The sequence below is a fragment of the Sturnira hondurensis genome, unplaced genomic scaffold, assembly GCF_014824575.4.
Source record: "Sturnira hondurensis isolate 20B ecotype Veracruz unplaced genomic scaffold, ASM1482457v3 Scaffold0022201, whole genome shotgun sequence".
Taxonomy (NCBI): domain Eukaryota; kingdom Metazoa; phylum Chordata; class Mammalia; order Chiroptera; family Phyllostomidae; genus Sturnira; species Sturnira hondurensis.
This window is the reverse complement of record NW_028094832.1, coordinates 2,106,222-2,132,583: the sequence shown is the minus strand read 5'-3', so window position 1 is coordinate 2,132,583 and position 26,362 is coordinate 2,106,222. Positions and strand designations below refer to the sequence as shown.

The 26,362-nt window shown below is 35.9% G+C and overlaps 1 protein-coding gene across 4 annotated transcripts in view; it reads left to right on the top strand.

Moving 5' to 3' along the window:
- Positions 1-537: 537 nt before the first annotated feature.
- STXBP5 (syntaxin binding protein 5) overlaps positions 538-26,362 on the top strand; it is a 131,692-nt gene continuing 105,867 nt past the window's right edge. For all 4 annotated transcript variants that reach the window (XM_037034862.1, XM_037034861.1, XM_037034860.1 and 1 more), the window contains exons 1-4: positions 538-782; positions 1,996-2,093; positions 23,320-23,401; positions 24,541-24,641. In XM_037034862.1, coding sequence (XP_036890757.1) covers positions 630-782; positions 1,996-2,093; positions 23,320-23,401; positions 24,541-24,641 — 434 coding nt within the window. In that variant the 5' untranslated portion in view covers positions 538-629. The remainder of the gene's footprint in view (positions 783-1,995; positions 2,094-23,319; positions 23,402-24,540; positions 24,642-26,362) is intronic.

The following is a 26,362-nucleotide window of genomic DNA, read 5'->3' as shown; positions in this document are numbered from 1 at the left end:
GAAGGAGCCAGGGCGGGTGGGTCCAGCGGCGGGCGAGCGAAGCGGAGAGCGCGGGCACCCACCGCGGGCGCCTTACGTGCGATGCCGGGCGGGCAGCGGCGCTGAGCAGCGGGGAGGCCGAGAGGCGGACGCCGAGCCAGCGACTCCGGGGAGCAGGAGGAGCCGCAGGAACGGGAGGAAGCGCCGAGGGACAGCGGGGTCGGGGCGGGCGAAGAGCGGCGGGGCCACCCGCCATGGACGCGGTGGCGGCGGCGGGGGCGAGCCGGGGCGGCGGCGCGGCGCAGAGTCAGCCCGCGTCCAGGTGAGGCTGGGCAGAGCGGGCTCTGGGCGCCGCCGCCACTGCGGTGCCGCCCGGCTGCGGAGCGAGGCGGCGGCGGCGGCGGCGGCTGAAGCGGCGGCCTCGGAGGAAGAGGGGTCGCCGCCCGGGGTTCGGGTGGCCGCCGCTCTGTCGTCGTCGCAGTATTTCCTGTTTGGACTGCCTTCTGCTTCTCCCCAGCTGCCTCCTTCCCCTCGCACTCCCACTCACCCCCACTCCTCCGCCGAAGCTGCCCTCGGCCCGGGCTCGTTCCTCCCGCTCGCGGACTCCGCTCGCCGCCCCTCTCGGGCAGCGAGGGAGCCCCGCCGAGACCATGAGGAAATTCAACATCAGGAAGGTGCTGGACGGCCTGACCGCCGGCTCGTCCTCGGCCTCGCAGCAGCAGCAGCCGCAGCAGCATCCGTCTGGGAACAGGGAGCCCGAGATCCAGGAAACGCTCCAGTCCGAGCACTTTCAGCTCTGCAAGGTGAGCGGAGCGTGCAGCCCGCGAAATTTGGGGTCGTTTTACAGGGACCGCTCGGGCTTCACGGGGGAGTCCTAGGGAATAGAGCGCCAATAATAATCATATCGCGACTAAAGGGCTCCTCTAGCAAACATTTGCTTGGTGGGTTATTTTGGAGATTGACATCATCTTACACCTTGTCATTGATTTCCCTCCCCCCTTCACATACAACAATCATTCAGGTTTACTTCCAACTTCTATTGATCTTTAATGCGTATTCTTCGTTAACGATCTTACAGCTTTTAGAGTCGAGCCTTTTAGTGTAATTCACCAACTTCGAAGTTTCCCTTGGAAACAGTGTCTAATGAATGTTTATCAAAACGTCAGACCTGTTCAACGAGATATTTGCTCGTTACTTTTAGAATGTGGTAGGAGGTTTTAACATAGGAAATCTCAGAGCCCTCTTACCTTTGGTTAAAAAGTTAGTACTGTGATTTTTGCCTGTTAGTGGCACGACAGTTGTCATAGCGGTATGTAATTCAGAAAGAATGATGCAGCGAATTAAATCAGCAGCTGCTCCACGAGAAATGCAAACTTCGTATTAATAATACCTGCCTTCCTCATAAATACCATGCTTTCATATGTTAGAGTTTCTTAGAAGTGTGTAGGTAACACTTTTTTTGCTCGAATGCCCCAAAATGATTAAGAATTTCGTAGCAAAATGCAAAAATGTGTTGTACCTACTCTGTTGTAATTGCGAAACGTTGGGATAAATGTTTGAGAATTTGCTTTACTGAATGCTTGGCTAATTTATATGACAGCTTTACCTTATAAGTACTTGGGTTAGCATCCAAATAAACTGATGTACCAATCACACTTGAAATAATACATTAATTGCATTTTTAAATGAATTTACAGAATTTTTGACCACTGTAAACTTAGTAATTAGGTCTGACATAATTATGTAGAACATAAGGATTTTTTCTTTATAAAATGACAGTATTATGGAAAAGCAGAAATTACTGAGTAATACTGGAATAGATTTTTTTGTTTCATGTTCTATACGAATAAGTTTTGTTTATTAATATAGATCTCATAGTTTTTAAGCGGTAAGTACATACATATGTGTTTTTTATCAATTATAACTGGCTCTAGATTTTAATGCCTTTATTGACTTTTCCGTTTTTAAATTCTGCTTGCTGCCTTGGTTGGTGTGATGTCACCTGTCCGTGCCTAGACTGTTCGCCATGGATTTCCCTACCAACCCTCAGCCCTGGCCTTTGATCCTGTACAGAAGATCCTGGCAGTGGGAACTCAGACTGGTGCTTTAAGGCTGTATCCTTCCACTGAATTTTATTTTTTAAACTTTTACTGTATTCTCCCCAGTCCTGCTGTGATGCTGACTAGCTGTTCTTGTTTAATTCCAAAGAAATGATTGGGTGGATATTATTGTGAAATCGTGTGGTATTAGCTTTTCTCTAGATTACAAATACTTTCAGGTTTAATGTTATTATGGTCTTTGTTGGCTATCCATTTATAGTAGCTAAACATATATCCCCAAAGAGTTCTAAAGTTTTACCATCTTTGCTAGGAGCTAGAAGTTTCTAAGGGGCACATATCTGCTTATACTATAGTAGTCTGTTGAATGAAATATTTAAGGACTAGGTTTAAAAACAGTAGCACAGGGTACATTTTAATTGTTTTTTAACAATTGCACATGGTTGATGTTGAATTAGAGGTTGAATTTGGTTGTTTCTGACTTGTCCATCTAGAAAAATCAATAGAAGACAAAAGTCTTCATTTTATAAAGCTAGTTATGAAGGTTGCTATCTCCAGAAGTTACAGAGCACTTTCTTAGCATAATGCACATAGATAAGTGTACTCTTTTTGATGTTTTCCTTTTGTAGTCTATGTTTGTTATGTATGTATAAAAACTGTTGGGTTACCAGTATTCTGAAGTATTTCAATAGAGAATTACTTTTCCTGCATGAACTAGAGTAGTTTTGTCATAGCCTATTTTCCAAATTCCTATTCAGTCTTTAAGATAATTTTTTTAGTCTGAACAATGGAGACTATGTCTCATTTCCTCTTTTAAAAACTAACTTAAATTGTGTTTTGCTTTTACAATGGCATTGAACCATCTTAACCTAAATACCCTATTTTTGAACTTAAACATAAGAGTTTTAAAGGAAAATACCGTGTTTGGTCATTTGTAGGACATCTGCTTTCTACGTATTACTGAAGTAGTATGTTGGTAGTAAATAGAAAAAATTCACTAGACATTACTATTGTCAAAACAAACATGGCACGGAGGGGAGCTTTTTACCACTTATACCCGGCCCCTGATGGGGGGCGGGGAACCTGCATTTGAGTTAAACATGTGCCTTGCTTTTTCCTTACAATTTTATCAAATTTTCATTTCAAAGAAGTACTGTATATGATATTAGGATATGCTAAAGTTCCATTTGATATCAGTGTGCCCTCTTCAAAATGAGCATAAAAGGTTTTTACGGGTCATTGAACTCTTACTAAGTGAAGTCCCCCATTCATATCAGTAATGCAGTCACACCAATTAAAATGATAACGTCTGACCAGCCAAGATCCAAATCGGAATTTCTAAATTGTTTGTCTAAAGGGCTCTTACCCAAACATCCAGATAGTTTAGACTAGAATATTCTGGGCTTAAATTGTTCAGAGATTCTTATTCCAAAATCAAATGATCAGTGCCTTCTCACTTAGGATTCCTATTTTTAGTCTCGTGAAGATGGGGATAAAGTCAATTTCTGTCACTGTAGGTACTGAGTGTTCAGTAAAACTGTGTAGCGACAAGATTAGTGTATTGTTAGATCTAGATTGCTCTTTAGAACTGAAAACTGATTTTTTTTGTTGTTCCCAACAAAAGAATATCATTACTGGACTAAAAGAAAAAAGTTGAATTAACTCAATTATTTTAATATTATTTTGCTTTTCTTTTAAATGGGCTGAATTTTTACAATTTTCCTAATGCAGTCTCAGTTTTTTCATGGTAAATAACTTTCCTTTTTTAAAAAAAAAAAAAAGANGATCAGTGCCTTCTCACTTAGGATTCCTATTTTTAGTCTCGTGAAGATGGGGATAAAGTCAGTTTCTGTCACTGTAGGTACTGAGTGTTCAGTAAAACTGTGTAGCGACAAGATTAGTGTATTGTTAGATCTAGATTGCTCTTTAGAACTGAAAACTGATTTTTTTTGTTGTTCCCAACAAAAGAATATCATTACTGGACTAAAAGAAAAAAGTTGAATTAACTCAATTATTTTAGTACTATTTTGCTTTTCTTTTAAATGGGCTGAATTTTTACAATTTTCCCAATGCAGTCTCAGTTTTTTCATGGTAAATAACTTTCCTTTTTAAAAAAAAAAAAAAAAAAAGATTTATTTATTTATTTATTTACCTTTAGAGGGGAAGGAGAGAGGGAGAGAAACATCAGTGTATAGTTGCCTTTTGTGCGTCCCCTGCTGGGAACTGGCCTGCAACCCAGGCATGTGCCCAGACTGGGAATCAAACCGCGATCCCCTGGTTCGTAGGCCCGTGCTCAATCCACTGAGCTACGCCAGCCAGGGACTAACTTTCCTTTTTTTTAAACAGCCGATGTACCCCTTTTGTCATTTAATGTAATTATAAAGGGAGTATCACTAGCAAGGCTGATTTTATAAAACATATTTTTCTTAGACAGGACCTTTACCCCTACTGCTTTTGAGTAATTAGCAAGTTGACACAAAGGAGGAGTAGAAATGTTAGGCCTAATCCTAATTGCCAGATAAAAGCAAGGATCAGTTGTTCAAAATCATTATTTGTATGTCACTTTTGCTTATGCACATTTTTTAAGTAGTTAAATACTATATGGGTATAAATAAATTGGTAATTATACTTTACAATCAGACTATTTTTTTAGAACCTGTATTACTGTATTTAGGATTAAGTCAGGAAAACAACTTACTGATTATGTATTTTCCCTTTTTTGAGATTTATAAGAGTGGCAAATTGCTTGGTCTACCAGTAACACCATCTAGTCATTCCTTCTGTTCAGTTTATGTAGATCAACTTAAAAGCTTGATTTATTATGGCTTTGACTTACAGAAAATGACTAAGACCTTTTTATTTTTACCTAATTTACACATATGTGAGTTAAGATATGTTATTCTCTCTCTTCGTTATTTTCAAAGGTAGACAACTAAAATTTTAGTCTCTAATGTCATAGCTTCATATTGATATAATATGCAGAATTATTAAAGATTAGTCCTGTGGCCCTTGCTCTTTTATATTTTTCTTTATTGACATTGGCTTCTTCTTAGATTAGACACTTGTAGCCTGTAATATAGTTGTCTTAAAAGGTATCTTTAGAGAAGAAATATGCTTCTGGATAAAGTTTTTTCTTTGCTTTTAATTGCTGAGCAGAAATAAGGAGATATATTTAGAAGTAGAATCGGGCCACTGGAATTGGAGCTGGGTATCCAGTTTGACTAATAGAAGGCCCCCCTAAATTTGGGGGGACTAAACTGTGTCCATGTACTTTGAGGTTAAAAGAACAACATGAAGAAAGTTACATCTCGTATCTCTTATTTGTAGACAAGAATTGGTGAAAATCTGAACCTTAAGTAGTATCTAACTAATAATGAGACAGTATATGGGATATATAAACTATTGGGATAATAGGGAATACAGTCAATAGTGTTGTGATAACTATGTCTGGTGTCAAATGGGTACCAGACTTACTGGGATGATCACTTTGTAAGTAATATAAGTGGCTCATCACTATGTTGTACATGTGAGACTAATATATGTAAACTATAATTTAAAAAATTTAAAAAATTTAAGAACAAATGGGATATAACAATCTAATTATCTATTCCCTTATGGATAAGTAAAAGGGGGACGAAGGTTCTAATTAAAGAATGAAAGCACATCTAGTAATATACCTCGGAGTTTATTTAACAAGCATTAATTAAGTGTTAACATTAGGTTACAGATTGTGGCCTGAATTCTGGTTCTTGTCAGTAAAGAATTATGTGTTCTTGAATTAGGGTGTTTTTTTAACTTTTAAATTGAAGGTGCTGTATTAGATGATGATTTCATTGAGAAACAGTTTTGTGATTCCAAGTAGCTTATATTATAGTCATAAATGTGAGTATTCAGAAGAAACGAAATGTGATTTTTGCCTTCAAAAAGTTTCCAGGCCAAATTAAAGGACTAGAACTAGATAAACATAATTGATATTAAAGAATTATTTAGTGGTGTACTGACACTGCACAAAGTTAGATTATAGGGAAATTAGTTGCATTTGGTGACCTTTATACACACTAGTAGGTAAGGATTCTGAATGGCAGAGAAGAATGAGTGGAAAATTATTCTAGGCAAACAGTGTGGGTAGAATTAGAGAAAAGGGAATTATCATCGTAATTTAGAGGAATACAAAAGAGGTTCCTTGGAATAGTGATCCTGATTGAGTTGGGGGGAGATAAGGAGCCATTTGGTAGAGCACCTTGACTGTTAACCTGGGGTTGCCTGGCCGTTATTGAGGAATCACTGTAGTTATATAAGAGATGTTGACAGGAAGAGAGTGTGATATTTAGGATGATTATCGGGGCAGTGGTGTCATGGAGGAAAAGAATAGACTAAGTGAAACTTCAAATGTAACCATTGATGCATATGGTTAGTAAAATGGGTATAGAATGGGGTAGTAGAATGGGAACTGGAGAAGGACTTGCTGATTCTTTTACATAACATCTTAGAAGGAGTAACTAAAGGTGATAAAAATTTTTGTAAATATACTGAGGCAACTACAAGACAGACATGGGAAACTTGGTAGAGAAGGTGGCAAAGTACCAGTAATATTTGCATTTGAATCTTTTACTCTTGTCATATTGCCATTTCGAGAAGGTAGTCTAGACTACTTATTTTAGCATGAGAATTTGGTAAGCTTTTGTATTTGATTTCCTGGATTTTGTTATTGAATTGAACTAGTTTAAAGCCATGATTAGCTGTCTGACAGTGTCCATTTATCCTAGTCAGGGTCTCTCAGTAGTGGGAGCATTTCGGGGCTGGATTATTCTGTGAGTTTATCCAGCACGTTGCAGGCTGTGTAGTAGCCCTGGTCCCACCTACTGAATGCCAGGGCTGCTCCTGCTGTCAGTGTGGCAGCCCGCACCCCGCCAATCTTCCTGGGGCCCTTGGTGAAGAACCTCTGCACTTAGCCCAGGTTCTTCAGTTAAAAAGGAATAACAGCCCTACCTAGTTCATGACATTAGTATCAGGATTAAATGAAGTAGTGTGTACCTGAGATTTTTAAGACCATGCAGGGACAGTTTTGGTGAACATTCAGTATCATTGTTACTAATGAAATTTTTTTCTGTGATTTTAAGTTTCAGGTCCTTCATTTATTTCACAAGTAATTGCTGAGAGGCACTGTGTATGAAGGCCTTAATTTCATTTATTTTTATAGCTGATGCAGCTTTTGAGTAAAAGGTCTAAAAAGTATTGTTTATCTCTTTAAAGTGTGGCTTTAAAGTGATTATTATTCTCAACCACAAGTTTGCAAAATATTTGAATGTAATAAGTCCTATGTGAAAGTTGCTTACACATAGATGATAAATAGATGATTGTTTAATAATTTTGTGCTTGTAAGATAGCATTAGAATGTTTGAATGCTGTTTATTAATTTTATTTTAGGAAACAAAATATTGGAAAAAGGACTTGGAAGTATGACTTGTTCAAAATAGTTCAAAGTGAAACAATATATTTAGCTTGAATTTAGCCAGATTTTTATCTATTCTTCTTCCCTGCCAACCTTTCTGTTCAGAACAGAAAGCTAGTCATTTGGAATTCTAGCTCTAGAGGAGAAACGGAGAAATAAGGACTTCGCAGTACTTTTACTTCTCAACTCTTAACTCTTTATTTAAGAGGACTTTGTATAAAAGAAAGAATGAGTACTGTGTCAGCTGTAGGTTGCCATTCTTGGCATGGTCTACCACAGCAGGAAGGGGGGGTAGGCACATTTACTTTAGAACCGCCCCCCCCCNAACCCCCCCCCCCCCCCCCCGAAATGATGTGCGCCTGGAAGCAGTGATTTGCAATGCATTTCTTGTGGAGGGAAACAATGTGTGATAAAATCTGAATGGAATCAAAAAGTGTATGTTAATTGTTACGGAATCAGGTCTGTGCTTGTTAAGCCTTTCTGCTTTAAGTAGGATGAGGTCTCCGCCCCCCTTTGGTATTCTCTGTTTTTCATGTGTTTTTCAGTATAATTTGCTTTTCAAATTATAATCTGATGGTGCCATTCTGAAGGAAAAAGGTAAAGGGATTTTGGAGGAATTACTTTAATGTTAGATAATTTGGGTTCTAGTCACCAGATTAATTTTGGGTAAGCCAACTAAAATCTCTGGGCTTTTGTTTTTTCTCCTGTAAAATGAGGAGACTGTAATGAATGATTCCCAAGAGTTCTGAAAACTCTAGTATCTAGAATTTCTTTTTCGGTGAAGGATTTGGGAGTGCACTGGACCATTTCCGTCTAGCGTGAGCTCTTAAGGGGTGATTCCGAGTGCCCGTTGCAGAGGAGGGAGTTTGGGACTCCACCTGCCTTGTGTCCCTTTACTTGGTGTCGGTTGACCCCATTCATAATCCAAGTCAGTAGATTCAAGTGCAAACCTTTTCTAGAAATGAGAGAAGGAAAAACACTTTGTTGTTGTTGAAACAATGCACATTGAATACTGAGATGGTGGGTTGTTGCTTTTCTTTGTGCAGTAGCCCCCTTATCCGTTGGAGAGCTGTTCCAAGACCCCCAGTAGATGCCTAAAACCCCATGTCATACTAGATCCTATGAATACTATGGTTTTTCATATACATACCTACTCCAAGATAAAGTTTAATTTGTAAGTTAGATACAGTAAGAGTTAACAGCAATAACTAATAATGGAAGAGAACAATTGTACCAATACACTGTAATAAAAGTTATCTGAATGTGGTCTCTTAAAAAAGCTGATTATACTGTACTCGCCCTTCTTTTTATGACCGTGTGAGATGGTACAGTGCCTATGTGATAAGATGATGTGAGGGGAATGATGTAGGCGTTGTGACCTGGTGTGAGGTGCAAGATTTTATCACACTCCTCAGAACAAGTGTACTATTTAAAATTTATAAATTATATCTAGAATTTTCCATTTAATATTTTGAACCACAGTTGACCATGGGTAATTGAAATCACAGAAAGTGAAGTCACAGATTAGGAAATCTGGGACTTAACAAAGTTTCCTTTCTTGAGTGTTAATGATCAAGATGTCAAATTAAAGTGAAATTACTGAAAAATAACACTGGGTCCCTAATTACATGGTTTTACTCATTTTTATGTAAGAAATTTAGTGTGGAGACTGTCTTCCTTGAGTTGCTGGTACGTCATTTGAGTGCTAAATTTGTTAATTGTATAGTAACTTGAAATAATAGTAACTGCCAGTATACATGTACATAATTGGACTATAGGGGTGAGTATCACTAAAAAAAGATAAAGGCAAAGATAACCACAGCTTAACTTCAAGTGCTGGAAGTGACACAGTATTTACAAGATGAAAATTAGTAATCAGAGTGTCAGTATTGATTTATTTTGTAATGTGTAAGTGAGAATTTCCTGTCCTGATTTGGCATGTTATCATCAGAAGGTATACTCAGTATTTTAGGATTGCTGATTAATCAAATGTTTTTGGTTTTTTTTTAAAGATTTTATTTATTTATTTAACTTTAGAGGGGAAGGAGAGAGGGAGAGAAACATCAATGTATGGTTGCCTTTCGTGCGTCCCCTGCTGGGAGTTGGCCTGCAGGGAACCAGCCTGCAACCCAGGCATGTGCCCTGACTGGGAATCGAATCCAATGTTTTTGATTTGACCTAAACGGTTGTCTATTTGTTTAAGCATATAACAGAATGACATAGAGAAAAGAGCATTTTACTCTGTCCTACCCTTTATATTTGGATGCCTATTATTAAGATAGGTTTTAAACATAATCTAGTGCTACAAAACTTGTTGGGAAGCCAAGTAAAGTGTTGACTTAATTTTTATGAAATAAAGTTAATAAAACTGTAATCATAAAAGCCTGTTCAGTAAAAGGTGCTTGAAACATCTCCCTTTCCTTACTTAGTCACCTGCGAAGTAAGTCATTCTAAGGAAAAGAAATAGTATCTTCTTATTAATTACTCAGACTTCTTCTAATAAAGATGTTTCGGCTTCTACATAATTACATTGTATGTTGATTTGAATCCATCTCTAATTTTTATTTGTAACAATAAAGAAGAAAGTGATCTTTGTATATCAGTATTATAATTTTTAACATTTTTTGAAGAATTGAATGTCTAGAAGTCATCTACTTTTGGACTTCACAATCCTAATTGCTTTAATCTCTCATTTACTTGTGTTTCATTTTAAAGAAGTTTGGCTCTATTTACTGTGTACCCTTTTTTCTTTTTGAGTGTGCGTGGAAGGTGGACTGAGAGGGGAGGTAGGAGGGAGAATTGTCATCACCATTTACTCCTCATTACTCAGGGTTTCACAGGGTACCGCGCCTTCAGTGATTTTTCTTTTTCTTCTTTAAAATTTAACCTTTATTGTATTTTTTCTGTTACCATTTAGTGCCCTTGTATACTCCTCGCCCTAGCAGTCACCACACTGTTGTCCATATCCATGAGTCCTTTCTCCTTTTTGCTCAACCCCTCCACTCCCTACCCACTCACACCCACTCTCACCCAGAACTGTCAGCCTGCTTTCTACCTCTGAGTCTTTACACATTTTCCTTTTTACTTCCGTTTCTTCATTAGATTCCACATACGAGTGAAATCATATGGGATTTGTCTTTCTCGACTGGCTTATTTCACTCAGCGTAATGTTCTCCAGGTCTGTCTGTGTTGCCAAGGGTAAAATTTCCTTTTTTTCCAGCTGAATATTCTGCTGTGTAAGTGCCCCATAGTTGTTTTATCCATTTATGTACTGATGGACACTTGGGCTGCTTCCATATCTTGGTGATTATAAATAATACTGCCTTCAACATAGGGGTGCTTATGTTCTTTCAAATGCCAGTTGACCCAGTGATCCCACTTCTGGTTATATATCCAAAGGAACCCCAAACACTAAGTCTGGAATACATTGTTCCCTGTTAAAATATCTCTTACTTTAAATTCCAGTGCCTTTGTTTTTGTGATGCATGTTTGTTTTAATTCCATTTTAGCTTCTGCCCATGTAACCATGTTTTTCTCAATTCAGCATTTAACATCTAATACATTACTATTCTTTAATATTACATAGATGTTAAATGTCTAAAATTTAATCTTTTAGACATTATAGCTATACTGTTGACTGGTCTATTCTTTCAGAGGAGCTGTTAGAAATGTTATAGCCTATGAGAAGGTGTGGTGGGATCCAAAACGATGGAAACCGGGATCAGGCAGTACCTCTGCCTTAGCAAGAGTCCAGAGACCAGATGGTAGTCACTGTATAATTGTAAAATTAAAACAAAGAGCACGCAATCCTTAAACGATCAGTTCACTGTGTCCTCTACTACAGATGATATTGATTGAAGGAGGGTGGGTGTGCACATACATTTAAAGTAATGAAAATCTAAGTCTGTAATTCATTAGCCAGCAAGTTTTTCTGTACAAGGGCCAGGTAGTAAATAATTTGGCTTTATAATCTCTGATGCAGCAATTCAACTCTGCCAGTGTACCCGTGTGCACCAAAGCAGCTATAGACAGTATGTAAAGGGAGGAATGCAGATATTTCAATAAAACTTTATTTATAAAATTAGGCAGTAGTCTGGATTTCATAAGCTAAAGTTTGCCAGTTCCTGCTTTAGTTTATCGTTCTGCCTTGCTTTTCAATTGTATGTGGAGACGAATGTTCAGAAAGGAGTTAGTACTGATTTTTTATAATATCATAAACTACACATCAGTTTAAATTGAACTTTTAGTCATAAATAGAAAAATATTTTAAGAAACAGCAATACCCAATGGCACCTAGTGCCACAGTATGCCAGGTAAAATTTTCCTAAGGATTTTTTGATCCTGTGAAAGAGGCATTATTTTCTTGTGAATTCTAATTAATAGATCAATAAAGTTGATTAATTGGACATTCTTTAGGGGAAGTTCAGTGATCAATTATATTGAAGTTTTCAACGTGTTTGAGACCTCTGCTTTCTAATTTTAATTAAAAATATATTTTCATTTGTAGATTTTTCTAATATTTTCATTACTGTTACATAGAGATATATTGATATGATTAGATAATTCACTTTTTACAATAAGCATTTTATAAAAATATTGTGATTTCTTAGATGTCTGGAAATGTTGAAAGAAATTCATTTTCACTTGTGGAAGAAGACCTAGAAAATAAATAATCTATTTATTTAAAAAATACATTGAATTTAATGTATTTATACATTGAATGTATTTTTTACATTTTTATATTTACATTTAATGTATTTTTTACATTTTTAAGTAAATATAAAAATACATTTAAAAAACTTTTAAAGCTCCTAGAAACAAATTCAGGAGCATGGTTATCTTCTTCAGAGTCGGATGTATTGCATTTCCCCTTTGGAAAGAATGTACATGGTACTTTAACTGGAAACTGAAATTATATCTACTTTTTGAAAAAAATTATTATTGCTCAGTGTTTGCATCATTTCCCAGTAGCAGTAAATGTAGATATAACTTTATTTAGTAAATAAGGCTGATTTATATTTAATTCCATTTCTCCAACTGGTGTTAGTCCTTTTGGAAGTTGTTATGTAAGAAGAATAAATGAAAGATGACATACTGGGCTCATTTCTTTATATTTATTGCTGCTGTGATTTAAAAATAAGCATTAATCTACAGTAAGTTAGATTCCCTTAAAATGGGGGACAGTGTAAAGGTTTTTATCTAAAAGCAATTAAATTTTTGGGTTTATAATCATCTTTACTTAAAGATTAAGAGTTGCTTAACATGTGATGTTATTTACAAAATATATGTAGTCTTAGAACTTATGTGGTAGTTACTGTTAAATACCAAGGTTTTGTGTTTTAAATTAGAGGTATTTTTATTACAGTTTTTGCATGTGTATCTCTTTAAGCAAATGCTATCTAGAACTTTGACACTTTTCCCTGTGAGGTTGTCCGTTGAAGAGTGATTAATCCTACCATTTCTTGAAAGTACATAATCTTTTCTTGTAATAGCAGTACCTCTGCTTTTTCACAGCGGTACTCTGCCAAGGGTGACTATAAATCTAGTGGCGTCAGCTATTGCAGTACTTTCTGCTAAATTGCTTTCCTTTTGTGCATTTTTCCTTTTTGTCTTTTGAAAGGAGAAAAAGTGTTAAAGAAGACTTTTCCATCTATTCAGTCTTTGTACTGTATTTTTCATAATGTGTCATATTTTTCTTTTAAAATTCACTTTATCATACTTGAGAAAAGAGCTCAGCCATTAAGCATCTGAGAGTGGATGTTGGGATAGAAGATTGTTTTTACTTGTCATGTGAGAACGTATGTTCCTTCTTGTATATTTAACCCATACCACTATTATTTATCAGGGTATTTTATAGTAGACTGAGCAAATGGTTCATTTAAAAGTATATTTATATATCAAAAGGTATTTTAAAGAATTGTCCGTGATAAATACAATTCATTTTGATCCCTTTAGTCCTAGTCCTAACTCCAAAACAGTAAATGATAAGAATGAATATTTTTCAACCGGTCTTAACTTGTTTCTAAATAGTACAAAAATCTGCCCTGGCTGGCATGACTCAGTGGATTGAGCAGACTGTGAAGCAAAGGGTCACCGGTTTGATTCTCAGTCAGGGCACATGCCTGGATTATGGGCCAGGTCCCCAGTAGGGGGCATGCAAAAGGCTATCACACATTAATGTTTCTTTCCCTCTCTTTCTCCCTCCCTTCCCCTCTCTAAAAATAAATAAATAAAATCTTTAAAAAATGATTAAAAAATCTAATTCAAAATAATAGTGGAAGAGGTAACTAGAGGCCTATTTCAACCCAATTAATACTATAGTGCTATAGTATTAATACTATACTATATTAATCTAGGTGCTACAGTTATTTCTTTTTGTTTTGATGTTCATTTCATATGAAAAGAAAGCTGTTGATTGACATAATTTTTAAAATACCATTGGCCACTTATTGTGTTAAGAAAATTTTAAATGTTGAGATAGGCATTCTTCATGGTAAATTTTAGCGTTTTTTACTGCAGAAATAGTACATGTTATAGTTTGGTTTATATAGCAGACTAGTAAAATGTCAGAATTGTGAGTCAGCACTACAAATTATGTCCATAACTAGCTTAATTCCATAATATATTATTTTTAATGGACTTTATTTGTTAGGACAGTTTTGGGTTCAGAGCATAGTCAAGCAGAAACTGCAGAGGATTTCCATGTTCCCCTGTCGCCACTTGGCATAGCCTCCCCCATTACCCACATTCCCTGCCAGAGTGGTGCACTGGTTACAGTTACTGACATGTCATAGTCATTCAAAACTTACAGGGGTCTTGACAGATGTATATCATGTATCCACCACTGCAGTATCATACAGAATACTGTAATTTTATTCCCTTAAGAACCCCTGTGTTCCACCTTTCATTTGTCCCTCCTCCCTAACCTGTAGTAACCACTGATTGTTTTACTGTCTTCATACTTTTGTCTTTTTTGTGATGTAATATAGTTGGAATCATGTAGTATGTAGCCTTTTCACATTGGCTTCCTTTACATAGTAATGAGAATTTAAGTTTCCTCTGGGTGTTTTCATGGCTGATAGCTCATTTCTTTTTAGTGCTGAATAATACTTCATTGGATGTACCCCAGTTTATTTGTCCATTCACCTACTGAAGGACACCTGGGTTTTTTCCAAGTTTTGACAATTATGGAAAATGCAGCTCCGAACTTTAGTGTGCAGGTTTCTCTGTGTACGTGAGTTTTCACCTCCTTTAGGTAAATACCAAGGAGTGTGATTACTAGATAGTATAGTATCTTTGGTTTTATAAAAACTGCTGAACTGTCTTCTAAAGCAGGCATGCCATTCTTCATTCTTACCGGCAGTGAACGCGAGTTCCTGTTACTGCACATCGTAATCAGCGCTTGGTGGTGCTGGTCCTGGGTTTTGGCCATTCTCACAGATTTGTGGTAGTATCTTTTTATTTGAATATATGTTTTCTCAATGACATATGATGTAGAAAGAACATTGTTTCCTCTGCTTATTTGCCATTTGTGTATTCATATCTTCTCTGCTGAGGTGTCTGTTAAGATCTGTGACCCATTTTTAAATAGATTATTTGTTTTCTTATTGAATTTTAAGAATTCTTTGTGTATTTTGGTAGCAGTCCTTTATTTGATGTGTGTTTTGCAAATATTTTTTTTCAGTCTATGGCTTGTATTATCATTCTCTTGACATATTTCACAGAACACCAGTTTTTACTTTTAATGAAGTCCAGTTTATCAGTTATTTTTTTCATGGATGGTAGCTTTGGTGTTGTATCTAAAAGGTCATTGCCATATACAAGGTCATCTAGGTTTTTTCCTATGTTATCTTTAGGAGTTTTATAGTTTTGTGTTTGACAATTAGGTCTGCAATACAATTTTGAGTTAATTTTTTAGAAGGGTATGTGGTTTGTGTCCAGACTCATTTTTGTGGTAAGGTGTGGAGGGAGAGGGGAAATGTTCAGTAGTCCTATAATTAGGTTTTATAATTCTAGTGAGCCTGTGAACCTCACAAGTGCTTCTCAGTCCTCTCCTGCCCCTCCCCTCAACCCCCAGGTGAGTTAGGATGGCTAGAGCAGGTTGGAATTGGGTATTGCCACCAAGTCAATTATGTGCTGATAACCCCCCAGCAGTTGAGGCTGTGGTTAGTTCCTCCTGAGGGCAGACCTTGTTAAGAATAAGAACTGAATGCTGCAGTACGTTTATAAATGGTTGCTTTACCTCTCCCCAAGCTGGAAGCAGGAGAAGATTTTTCTCAGATACTCTGAGAACCTGGCGGGGTTCATGCTGGTGAAACTCAGTCAAGCATGGGTCATGCTGGAGTTTCTAACTCTCGGATTTCTCTACTTTAAACGTCCAGCAATTCCTCAATTTCCAGTTTAGATTTCCCGACCCAGGCACTGACCCCTGGTTGGTTTATTTCGGTGAGCTGTGGTTCTCTGTGTTGGCCTGCCTCTGCAGTTTGGGGCACTGATTTGCTCTTGATCTCACTGATGAATCCAAGAATTGCTGATTTTTAGTTTATTCAGCTTTTTACTTATTCTTAGGGTGGAATGACAACTTTTGAATTACTTATGTGCTGGAAGTAATGTTAACTAGAAACTAGAAGTCTATGTCAATTTTCATAGCAAAAAAATCCTCAAAAAGATCTTCAAAAAGATTTAAAAATTGGTAATTGTCAAGTAGTTGAAACTATGGAAAGGGGTACTCAACTGTAAAAGTGTAAATATTATTTGACAAAGGCTTTGTATTGCAAATATATTCAGAGGTCATAAAAATACAAAATGAAGTATTCTCCACTGCATTAAATTTTGGTAGTGATTTATTAATAAGATCTTGTTTTGAGCATATGCCTATCCAGTTGATTAGAAGCTAGTTCAGATAGAAGTAATAGATTATTAGATTACTTCTAGTGGTCTGTCTGATTCTGTACTATTACTTTTCTCCACTTTAGAATTTCATTAAAATGAACTAAATTTGTAATGATAATGTTTACAGGTAAATGGTGTAGAGGGGGTCAGGAAGCAAAGTAACAATATGTGCCCTGGTGGCCCGTGCCTTCCCCTCCTCTGCAGTGGGAACCATTTCCAGTTTCTATTCATGTTGCAGACTCTATAAAGAAAATGCTTTGCCATTGTTTTTTAAATCATCAACCCCAGAAATTATCTTTTGACTTCCTGCCTTGAAAAATGAGTATTTGATTCATGTCTCCCCTCTCAATATAATCATGTCGCTATCCTTACTTTTTCTGTCTGCATTTGTAACTTCCCATGACTATGATGGTCAATTCTTTGCATTTCCTCCATCAACTATGCATACTAGCCCTTGGCTTTCCACTTTGTAAAATAAAAATATTAACCTGACTTCTTTTTCCTTCCTCCTTTCCCATCAGTTGTCATGGAGCTACAAGGTGGGAAAACATGGAGTCAATGTAAACTTTTTGTTTGATTCTAAAAGTTAAAATATATTAGGACGTTTTTATGATTATTATGATGATGATTCTTTTTCATTCCGCAGGCAAGTAGTATGCTATGAGTACAGTTCTTTTCTTGTATGGTTGTCTTCCTCTGCCCATCTTCCCAGCCTAGACTCAGGGGCTGCTTTCATCTCCTGCTGAAATTCCTCAGGCTTCTCCAGGAGCGAGTTCCATCTCTGTTGTCCTTCCTTAAACCCCCAACTGTCCCACTTCAATCTGGACAGGGGCTGTTTAGCTCTTTATGTCCGCTGCCTTACTATGCTGGACTTTTCCTTCATCTTTTTTTTTTACTGGGTTGATTTCTTTATTTCCAAGACCCTATGTTATTGGTTTCTTTGTTTGTTTAAATATTTCCTCTTCTGGTTAATCAGAACACAAACTTTAGTGGTGTCCTAACACAGTGATAAGATGTCTGAGGTCTTGCATGTCTAAAAAGTCTTCCATTACACTTTTTGAGTGGTTTGATTGACTATAGAGTTGTAAATTGAAACTGCTTTATCTCAACTCTGAGGGCATTGCTTCATTGCCTTCGATTGTCTTTACTTTGCTGGTGACCTTTAGTTTGTTGTTTTTTCTTGGGAGCCTCTGGAGTGTCTTTTCAAGTGTTCACGTGACAAGGTTGTAGAGGGATTATTTAGATGTGGGGCTTCAGGGTATTTCCATTTGAAGACTCATATTATTTAGATGCTAAGTAACATACATTTTTTGTTATTTCTTTGATAACTTTTCTTATTTCTATTCTTAAGTGTTAACATCTAAAGTAATCCTTTATATTGTATGTATTTTTTATTTTCCAAGTGCAATCATTTTTTGCCTTAAATTCAGTCTTTATTTTTGCTTGTTTATATGTTATTATTTATCATTCATAGAAGCTGATTTTTTGTTTTTTAAATATTTTTATTGAGATTTTTACATACCAATAAATTCACCCTTTTAAAGAATATACTTCAGTGCTTTTCTTTATAGTCAGTTATGCAGTTATCAAAACTTTGATTTCAGAACGTTTTCACTATCCCACTAAGAAACCCCATATCCATTAGCAGTCACCCCCCTATTACCTTCTCCAGCTGCCTGTTTCTGTGGATTTGTCTATTCTGGGCATTTCATATACATGTAGTCAAACAATATGTAGTTTTTAATGACTGGCTTTTACTTTGCATGATGTTTCCAAGTTTTGTCCATATTGTTGCATGTATTGGTAGTTTGTTTCTTTTTATGGCTGAATATTCCATTGTATAAATAGACTGCATATTATTTATTCAGCCATCGCGTGTGGACATTTTGTTTTCCTCATTTTTGGCTATTGTGAATAAGCTGCTGTGGACATCTGTGTAGAAGTTTTGTGTCCGTGTGTTATTGTTCCTTTTTTCTATATTCCTAGGAGTGGGATTGCTGAGTCATGCGGTAACTGTTTAGTATAGAGGAATTACCAACCTGGTTTCCACAGTGGCTGCACCATTTTACAGCCCTGCCAACAATAATTGAGCATTCTGATTTCTCTCTGTTCTCACCAACTGTTGATACTGTCTTTTTTAATATAGCCATTCTAGAGAATGTGAAATGGTATCTCACTGTGGTTTTTATTCACATATCCCTAGTGACTAATGTTTTTCATCTTTTCATGTACTGTTTTGGTGTATGTGTATATCTTTGGAGAAATGTCGATTCATATCCTTTCCCCATTTTTAAATTGGATCGTCTTTTTGTTGTTCAGTTGTAAAAGCTCTTTATATATGCTGGATATTAAATACTTATCAAATATGTAATTCATAGATATTTTCTGTGGATTGTCTTTTAACTTTCTTGATGATGTCCTTTGAAGCACAAATGTTCTTGATTTTGATGAAGTTTAATTTCTTAACTTTTTCTTTTGTTGCTTGTGCTTTTGGTGTTTTATGTGAGAAACCATGTTGTTATTTGAGGTCACAAAGGTTCACTCTTATGTGTACTTACAAGGGTTTTATATCTGTATACCTTAGGTCTCTATTCCACTATAAGCTAATATTTGTTTATAGTGTAAGCTAGGGATCCAGATTTATTCTTTTTCTGTAGATATCCAGTTGTCCCAGCACTATTTGTTGAAAAGACTATTCTTTCTTCATTGAGTGATGTTGATATTGTTATTAGTCAGCTGATCATATGACCAGTGTTTGTTTCTGGGCTTTCAGTTCATTCCATTGCTCTGTATATCTAACCTTAATGCTAAAACCACATGTCTTGATTATTATAACATTGCAGTATGTTTTGAAATTAAGGAAGTATGAGTCCTCCAAGTTTGTTTTTTTTTTGTCAAGATTATTTCTACTATTCTGGGTCACTTTTATTTCCCTATGAATTTCAGGATCAGCTTGTCACTTTCTGGAAAAAGCTGGGACTCAGATTCAGGTAGAGATTGCCTTATTTCTGTAATCAGTGGTGAATATTGCCATCTTTACATTATTTAGTCTTTTGCTGCATAAATATAGGATGTCTTAACATTTGTTTAGATCTTTGTTCAATAGTGTTTTGTAGTTTTCAATGTACAATTCTTGCACTTCTTTGGATAAATTTATTCCTAAATATTTTTTGTGATGTTACTGTAAATTTAATTATTTTCTTAATTTCATTTTTCAGCTTGTTTATTGTCAGTGTACAGAAGTACAATTGATTTTTGTATATTGATCTTGTGCAAAGCTTGCTGAACTCATGTATTCATTCTAAAACTTTTTAAGTGGGTTCCTTAGAATTTTCCACATACAAGATCATGTCATCTGTGAATGGAGATGTTTTACTTCTTTCTTTCCAGCCTAGATACTTTGTGTTTCTTTCCTTTTTTCCCTGGCTAGAACATCCTGTATAAGTTGACTAGAAATGGAAAGAGCGGACAAGGCCTTTCTTTTTCCCAGGCTGGAAAGCATTCAGTCTTTCAGCACTGAGTATGATACTAAGCTGTGGGCTGTTCAGAGATGCCCTTTGTCAGGTTGAAGAAGTACTCTTCTCATTAAGTATTTTATCATCAAATAGTGTTGGATTTTGTCAAAGACTTTTTTCTGTGTTCATGGAGGGGATAATGTGGTTTTGTCCTTTATTCTAATATATAGTATTTGATTTGTGAGCTTTTTGAGCGTAAGGTGTTTTTTTCACTTTAATGTCTTATTTAACTTTGCTAAGAACTGTGCCTCTCACATAGTTATAGTCTCTAAAATGTTTTTTGGATGGTCGTTTTACACGTGAAGATTTTGTAAGGAGGCTGTCTGAAAGTTTCAACTGGAATTTGTGGAGTACTCTAGCTTTTTTTGCTTATTCTGCAGAGTGGTAGTGCTTCATTATTGATGTTAATAGGTATTCATTACCTTTGCTAATATGAAACCTGAATCTAGAGAAAATATTTGATTGGCATATTGTCTATGCCTAATTGGTTTTATAGTGTTTACTTGCTACTGAGAGTTACATTTGGTCTAATTTTATACTATTAGACTAGTCCAACTTTATTATTATCTACCCAGGTGAAAATACTGATTGTACATGCTTCCTCTATGTTTAATCTCCCATTTTAAAATAAAGTAAGTTAGGAATTTGACTCTGCGTGTATGTTTGTGCTTATGTATTTAAGCCATACAGTAGATACTCAATAAGTATTTCTTATATTAAGAAAATAGATTTATCGTGTTAGCTAGAAATAAATGGCCATATTTATATTAATCTCATTAAAAAGTACAGTTTTGTCTGGAATAGTGCCATATGTAAAGTAAGCATAAAACTTTCCCTGACCTCCATGTAACTAGGTTTATGGATTTTACGGACACTTTTCACTGTCTTTGACTAAAATACTGATTGATGCCCACAACCTGCTAAAGTTTCAAGACTTGTGGGCTATTTCCCACAAGGCCCAAAGTTGCAACTGTTTGCTTGCCCTTTGTTTACCGGCCATCAGTTTTGTTTGTTCCCAAATCTGTTTGCATTTTATATTTGATTTTAAGTGAAATAATTAATAACATATAAATTGATAAAGTAGGAATGTAAAAAGAGAGGGTTTTTAGTATGTGAAAACCTACACTGAATACTTTGGAAAAACTTCATGAAGGTCAGTCACTTAAAATTTCCTTTCTGATGTTATGTGGATAAAATAACAGTAGGCGATTGGAAAAGAAATAATAAAACTATATGAATGCTGTACTTAGATTGCATTGCCAGTATCTGTAAAGTTCCACTTGAAAAATTAATTATAAATCTTGTACTGGGTGGTAATGGTTATCTTTTCTATTCAAGGAAAACAATGCTGAACTCTAGTTAATAGAGCCACACTTAAAGAAAACGTCTTTGGCTAATATCTAAGGTTAGCAAAATTGTGTTTTATTTCAATAGCATGTAAGGAAGGAGAATTTTAATGATTCTCCACAATAGCTCACATTTTTTATGTCCTTAGTTACCAGTCCTGATCTAGTCATGTAAGAGAAATTTTACACTAGTCATATAAAATGGGAATAAGAGAATGTTCTAATTGGTACCGGGAGGAGTAATTTATCTGGGAAGATTTGAATTGACACATTTTACTGAATGAAAGGGCAAAGTCTTTGCTGTCATCTGAGAAAAATGAATGAACAGAAATGGAAAGACATTTCTTTCCTTATCCTACTCCTGTATAATGTGGCACCACCAGGTGCCCATAGTAGCAATTTGAAATCTAGTTTCCCATAGTTGCATTTGGGCAATTTCTGTAGCAAATATACTACTATCGATGATAATAGTAATCAATTCAAGGTGCTTGAAGAGTGGGTGCTGTTGGCTAAATATGTTTAATTAGTCCGTGACTTTATAAAATAATAGAAGAGTTAATGGATAGTAATAAAATGAAAAAATCCATTGAATATAAATACCACCTAGAAATATTTTTAGAAGTCAAAAAGAAAAAAAATGGCTAGAGAATAGGAATTTAATTTTTGTTGCAATTATTTTTAATTAAGAAGAACCCTAAGACATGTGTAAATGGAATGTAGAAATAATCTATATACCTGAGTATGAATTTACATAGAGCGCTGTCATTTTATTAAATCCCATAAAATTTTATTTTATGTTTAGTTTTTTATTTTGTGTTAATATTTATTGAGTAGTGAAAAGTAGATTATTAAAGCAGCATATTAAATTGTCTAACATCTCATTTCAAGTTTATAAAGGTTGAAAACATATAACAGTAGCTGGCATATAAGTTCTATAAGTGTTTTTCTTCTTATTTGTTCTTTACTCACCATACCTTAGTAATTAAGAGTGTAGACTTCGGAGCTAGAATGTTATTCAGATTCTATCTGTGCTATTTTCTCCCATCCAAGTACTAACCAGGCCGGACCCTACTTAGCTTCCGAGACCAGATGAGATCGGGTGCATTCAGGGTGGTATGGCCGTGGACTGTGCTATTTTCTAATTGTGTGACTTGGGGTAAGTTACTTAATTTCTCTGTGCTGTAATTTTTTATCTGTTTATATGAGGAGAAATTATATATTCTTCATGGGTTTTAAGAATTAAGTTAAAGTATAACATGTTTATATAATGCCTAAGAACAAAATGCTTTGTGTTTACTGTTATTATATACAAATTCATAGAAATTTGCATTTTAATCTCTATTTAAGCCTGTCGTAAAAATTGACATCGTCATTGGTGAGATAACATAATGCCACATAGTTACATGGCTCTTCATTATATTTTTAGTGTAAACTATTTTAAAATGACCCTACAGGAATGAAAAATTTCTGAAAAAGGATTATTTAAGAGCAATATTCCAAAATAACATTTGCCTGCTTTTCAGATTCCTCATCTTTTTATTTTAAGTGAGAGAAAAAAATGTGGGTCAGAGTGAAGTTTTATAAATATATGTTATTTTCTTTTTGTTTATTGCTGTTTTAAATCCTTTTTTCCTAATACCGTCTTACTTCTTTTAGATCTGTAGTGATTGAACATTCTAATTTTCAACAGAGACTACCTGCTTAGATTGGTGTGTAATAAACCTAGCCCTAAATGTAGACCTCAGTAAGTAGCATGTGTTGACTCTCAGATCATTGGACTATTTATGAGTCTGTTATAGTATTTACCAAATTTCAGCCCTGGCTCGTGTAGCTCAGTGGATTGAGCGCAGGTCTGCGAACCACACAATCGCAGTTCGATTCCTAGTCAGGGCACATGCCTGGGTTGCAGGCCAGTTGTCAGCATGGGACTCACGAGAGGCAACCATACACTGTTATTTCTCTCCTCTCTCCTTCCCTTCCCCTCTAAAAATAAATAAATAAAATCTTAAAAAAGTATTTAACAAATTTCTATAAAAATCCCACACATACCATAAACTCCTTAATGGAATTACTGACAGCTTTGGTCGTCCAGGAGTGGAATGTTATTGCCAGCATGACAGTGGAGCCGCAGTAATCCAGCTCCAGTTCCTGATTAATGAGGTCAGTGGATTGCTTTAATCTCTCCTGCATAGGTCTGACATAGAGCCACGTCTCGTCTCTAAGATTTCTTGCATTCATTCATGTTGAAATATGTAAACAAAAAACTAATTTCTTACAGTTCAGAGATAATAGTAATTCACCATAAGGCATCACTTTGGACAGTTATAAAGATGATGCTTCTCAAAACAGTGTTGCAAATGGAATGGTATAAGCTAAATCGTTTTGGTAGAGGGTGCTGCATTTAAATTTTTTTCAGTGATATTGAAAGTTATAAAACATATAAAAATCCATATTAAAATGTTTTTAAAGGTGGAATTTATTATAAATAACAAAATGTTCTTCTCAAATGGGTTTTGAAACACAACCAGGAAACCAAAATCTCTTAGAAACTGATTATTGTCCCAAGTTCTTGTTGTGTCTCTTATTGGTTGAAGTAATTGATGATACCTTTTTTTTTGTTTGGTAGAGTGTAGTTTAGAAGGATTTAGAGAAACCTCATTTTATCAGCAGAGTAAACAGTATGTTCACAGGTTTTAAAAAGTATGATCAGCTCTGAAAATAGATGCTTACTATAACTAGTGACAGGCAGGAAAAGCTGGTTATAAAAGGAAGAAAGAGAAATTACTTCAGAAATGGCTTTGTGATTCTTATATGTGGGGATAATTGTGGACATTATTTTTCCCTTAAATTCTTAAATGTATATGAGAGAAAGAAAATACTCACTACCTCTGGCTTTTGATAAATATTTTGTTCATATCAAAGGATTAAAAGCATCATGAGTGTAAAGAGTTAAAGATGATACAAGGAAAATATTCAGCAAAATTAGGATCCAAATAACATGCAATGGTGTAGGTTTTTCGGGATAAGAGGACGCTTTTTTTTAAATTTTAGTATTCTCCATAGAGTTGCATGGAGTGTTAAAAAAAGGTTGTCAGTCCCATATATGAGGACTCGGATTTTTTTTTCCTTTTTAAAAATCTTTGGTATTTTGAAATAATTAAGACTAGCAGTTAGTTTCAAAATAAAGAGGTCCTGTGCATTTTTCCCTCCAGCTTCTCCCATAGTAACATTTTATATAACAATACTACAATATTTGTAAATTGTATTCCATATAAAATATATTGTACCTTGTTTTTAAGGGAGCTCTTGTGAGTGCCTTGGCTGATGACACCTTACATTTATGGAATTTGCGTCAAAAGAGACCTGCCATACTTCATTCACTTAAATTTTGCAGAGAAAGGTGAGAATCTCTTGGTTTTCATATGTGTGTGTGTATGTGTGTGTGTGTGTGTATATATATATATATAAACATATCAATACATATATATATATATATGTTTGCTATTCTGTTTTGAAATATTTTCTGTGGATTTTGTTCTCCGATATTATTATTTTGTGATGGACTTTATCCTAAAAATAATTCAGAACTTCTAAGGATGTCCAGAGAAAAGTAAGTTTTCTTCCTTTTCAGATCCATCTTCCTCTCCAGAGGCAACCACATAAATTTCTTTTGTGTCCTTTTAGAAATATTTGCGGTTTGTGTATATAAGCAAAATTTCTGTATAACACTTTTTGCATAAAAGAGAAGGCATTACATATTTTCTCTGTAACTTTATTTGATATATTATTTCATATTGACACTTTTAAACCTTCCTTAGTCATTTCCATAAATGCATGATACTCTATTGTATGAAAATGCCATAATTTGTTCAGTCAGTCTTTGTTATTAATGGGCATTTATGTCATTTTCTGTCTGTTATTCGTTTTGCTGTGTTGTAATATTATGTTACATATATGTCTGTCCACACCAATGAATATATCTGTAAGATACTTGTAGAGTGGAACAGCTTGATCACAGAAATCTCTCATGTGATGTGTGTTTGTGCTTTCATTGGAAAGGCATATTACATCCCAATTTTATTAAACATTCTTCCATACTTATAGTACTCTTACAGTTGTAGTTGCCATGCTTAGTCTTTGATTTATATGGAACTTACTTTTGAGTGAAATATGAGTAGGAATATAGTCATCTTCCTGTCTCCCATTGCTTGGGAGACTTACTTTTCGGTATATATATGATATGTATATATGTGTATATGTCTGTATATGAGTATGTGTTATATCTATATATATAAAAAAAATCTGGGTCTAGCTGGTGTCTAAATGCAATGGAATAAGTGTCTTTGTGCATGTTTGTTGGAAGATAGGCATCAGACCATGGTTCTGCTTTGATAAGTGTCAGTCTGTTGAGGTTATATGACCAGGTCAGTCTCTTTAAGAGTCTGCACTTCTGCCCACAGTGGCCTTCAAAGTATGCAAACTAGGCTACTTGGAATATAGAAGTTCAACTTGTTGTTGACAAGGCATGTCTTTATTGCATGGGGGACAGAGACCAGAGCTGGCAGGGGGTCAGCAGCAAAGTTTGTTCTTGGGCTACATCTTGTCTGAGAAGGTAAGTCACCTAATGGCTTTAGTAGAATCATGGTGTTACTTCTAAAGGAGGGACAGAGGTGAAGGAAGAGTTAATGGAAAGAGGGAGGGGTGAGATTAGGGAGGAAGAGTAAGCACAAAGTTAAGGTTCAGTTCTTTGCTACCTACTGGGAATAGAGCCAGGCTCTCACCTTGCAGGGCAGAGTTCCTCAGTCTGCTAGCCAGTGGGATCTCAGGGGGAGCCTACATCAGTCTCAAATGCCATGGAGCAGGAGGAGACAGTGGTGGGCATCTTAGTGCCGGGCACGTACCTTTGTTGTCAGTCTCATACCATCTGCTGCAAATGAAAGTAGACCTGGCAGAGTGGATGTCATCCTGGCTTGGTTTTATCCCCCGGAGGGCATGTGACAATGTCTGCATGAGGTATTTTTTGTTGTCACAAGTGGGGGTGGGCATGAGCAGTGCTCCTGAGGTCTAGTGAACAAAGACTGGGGATGCTGCCAGACGTGTTGCGATGCACAAACAGTGCCC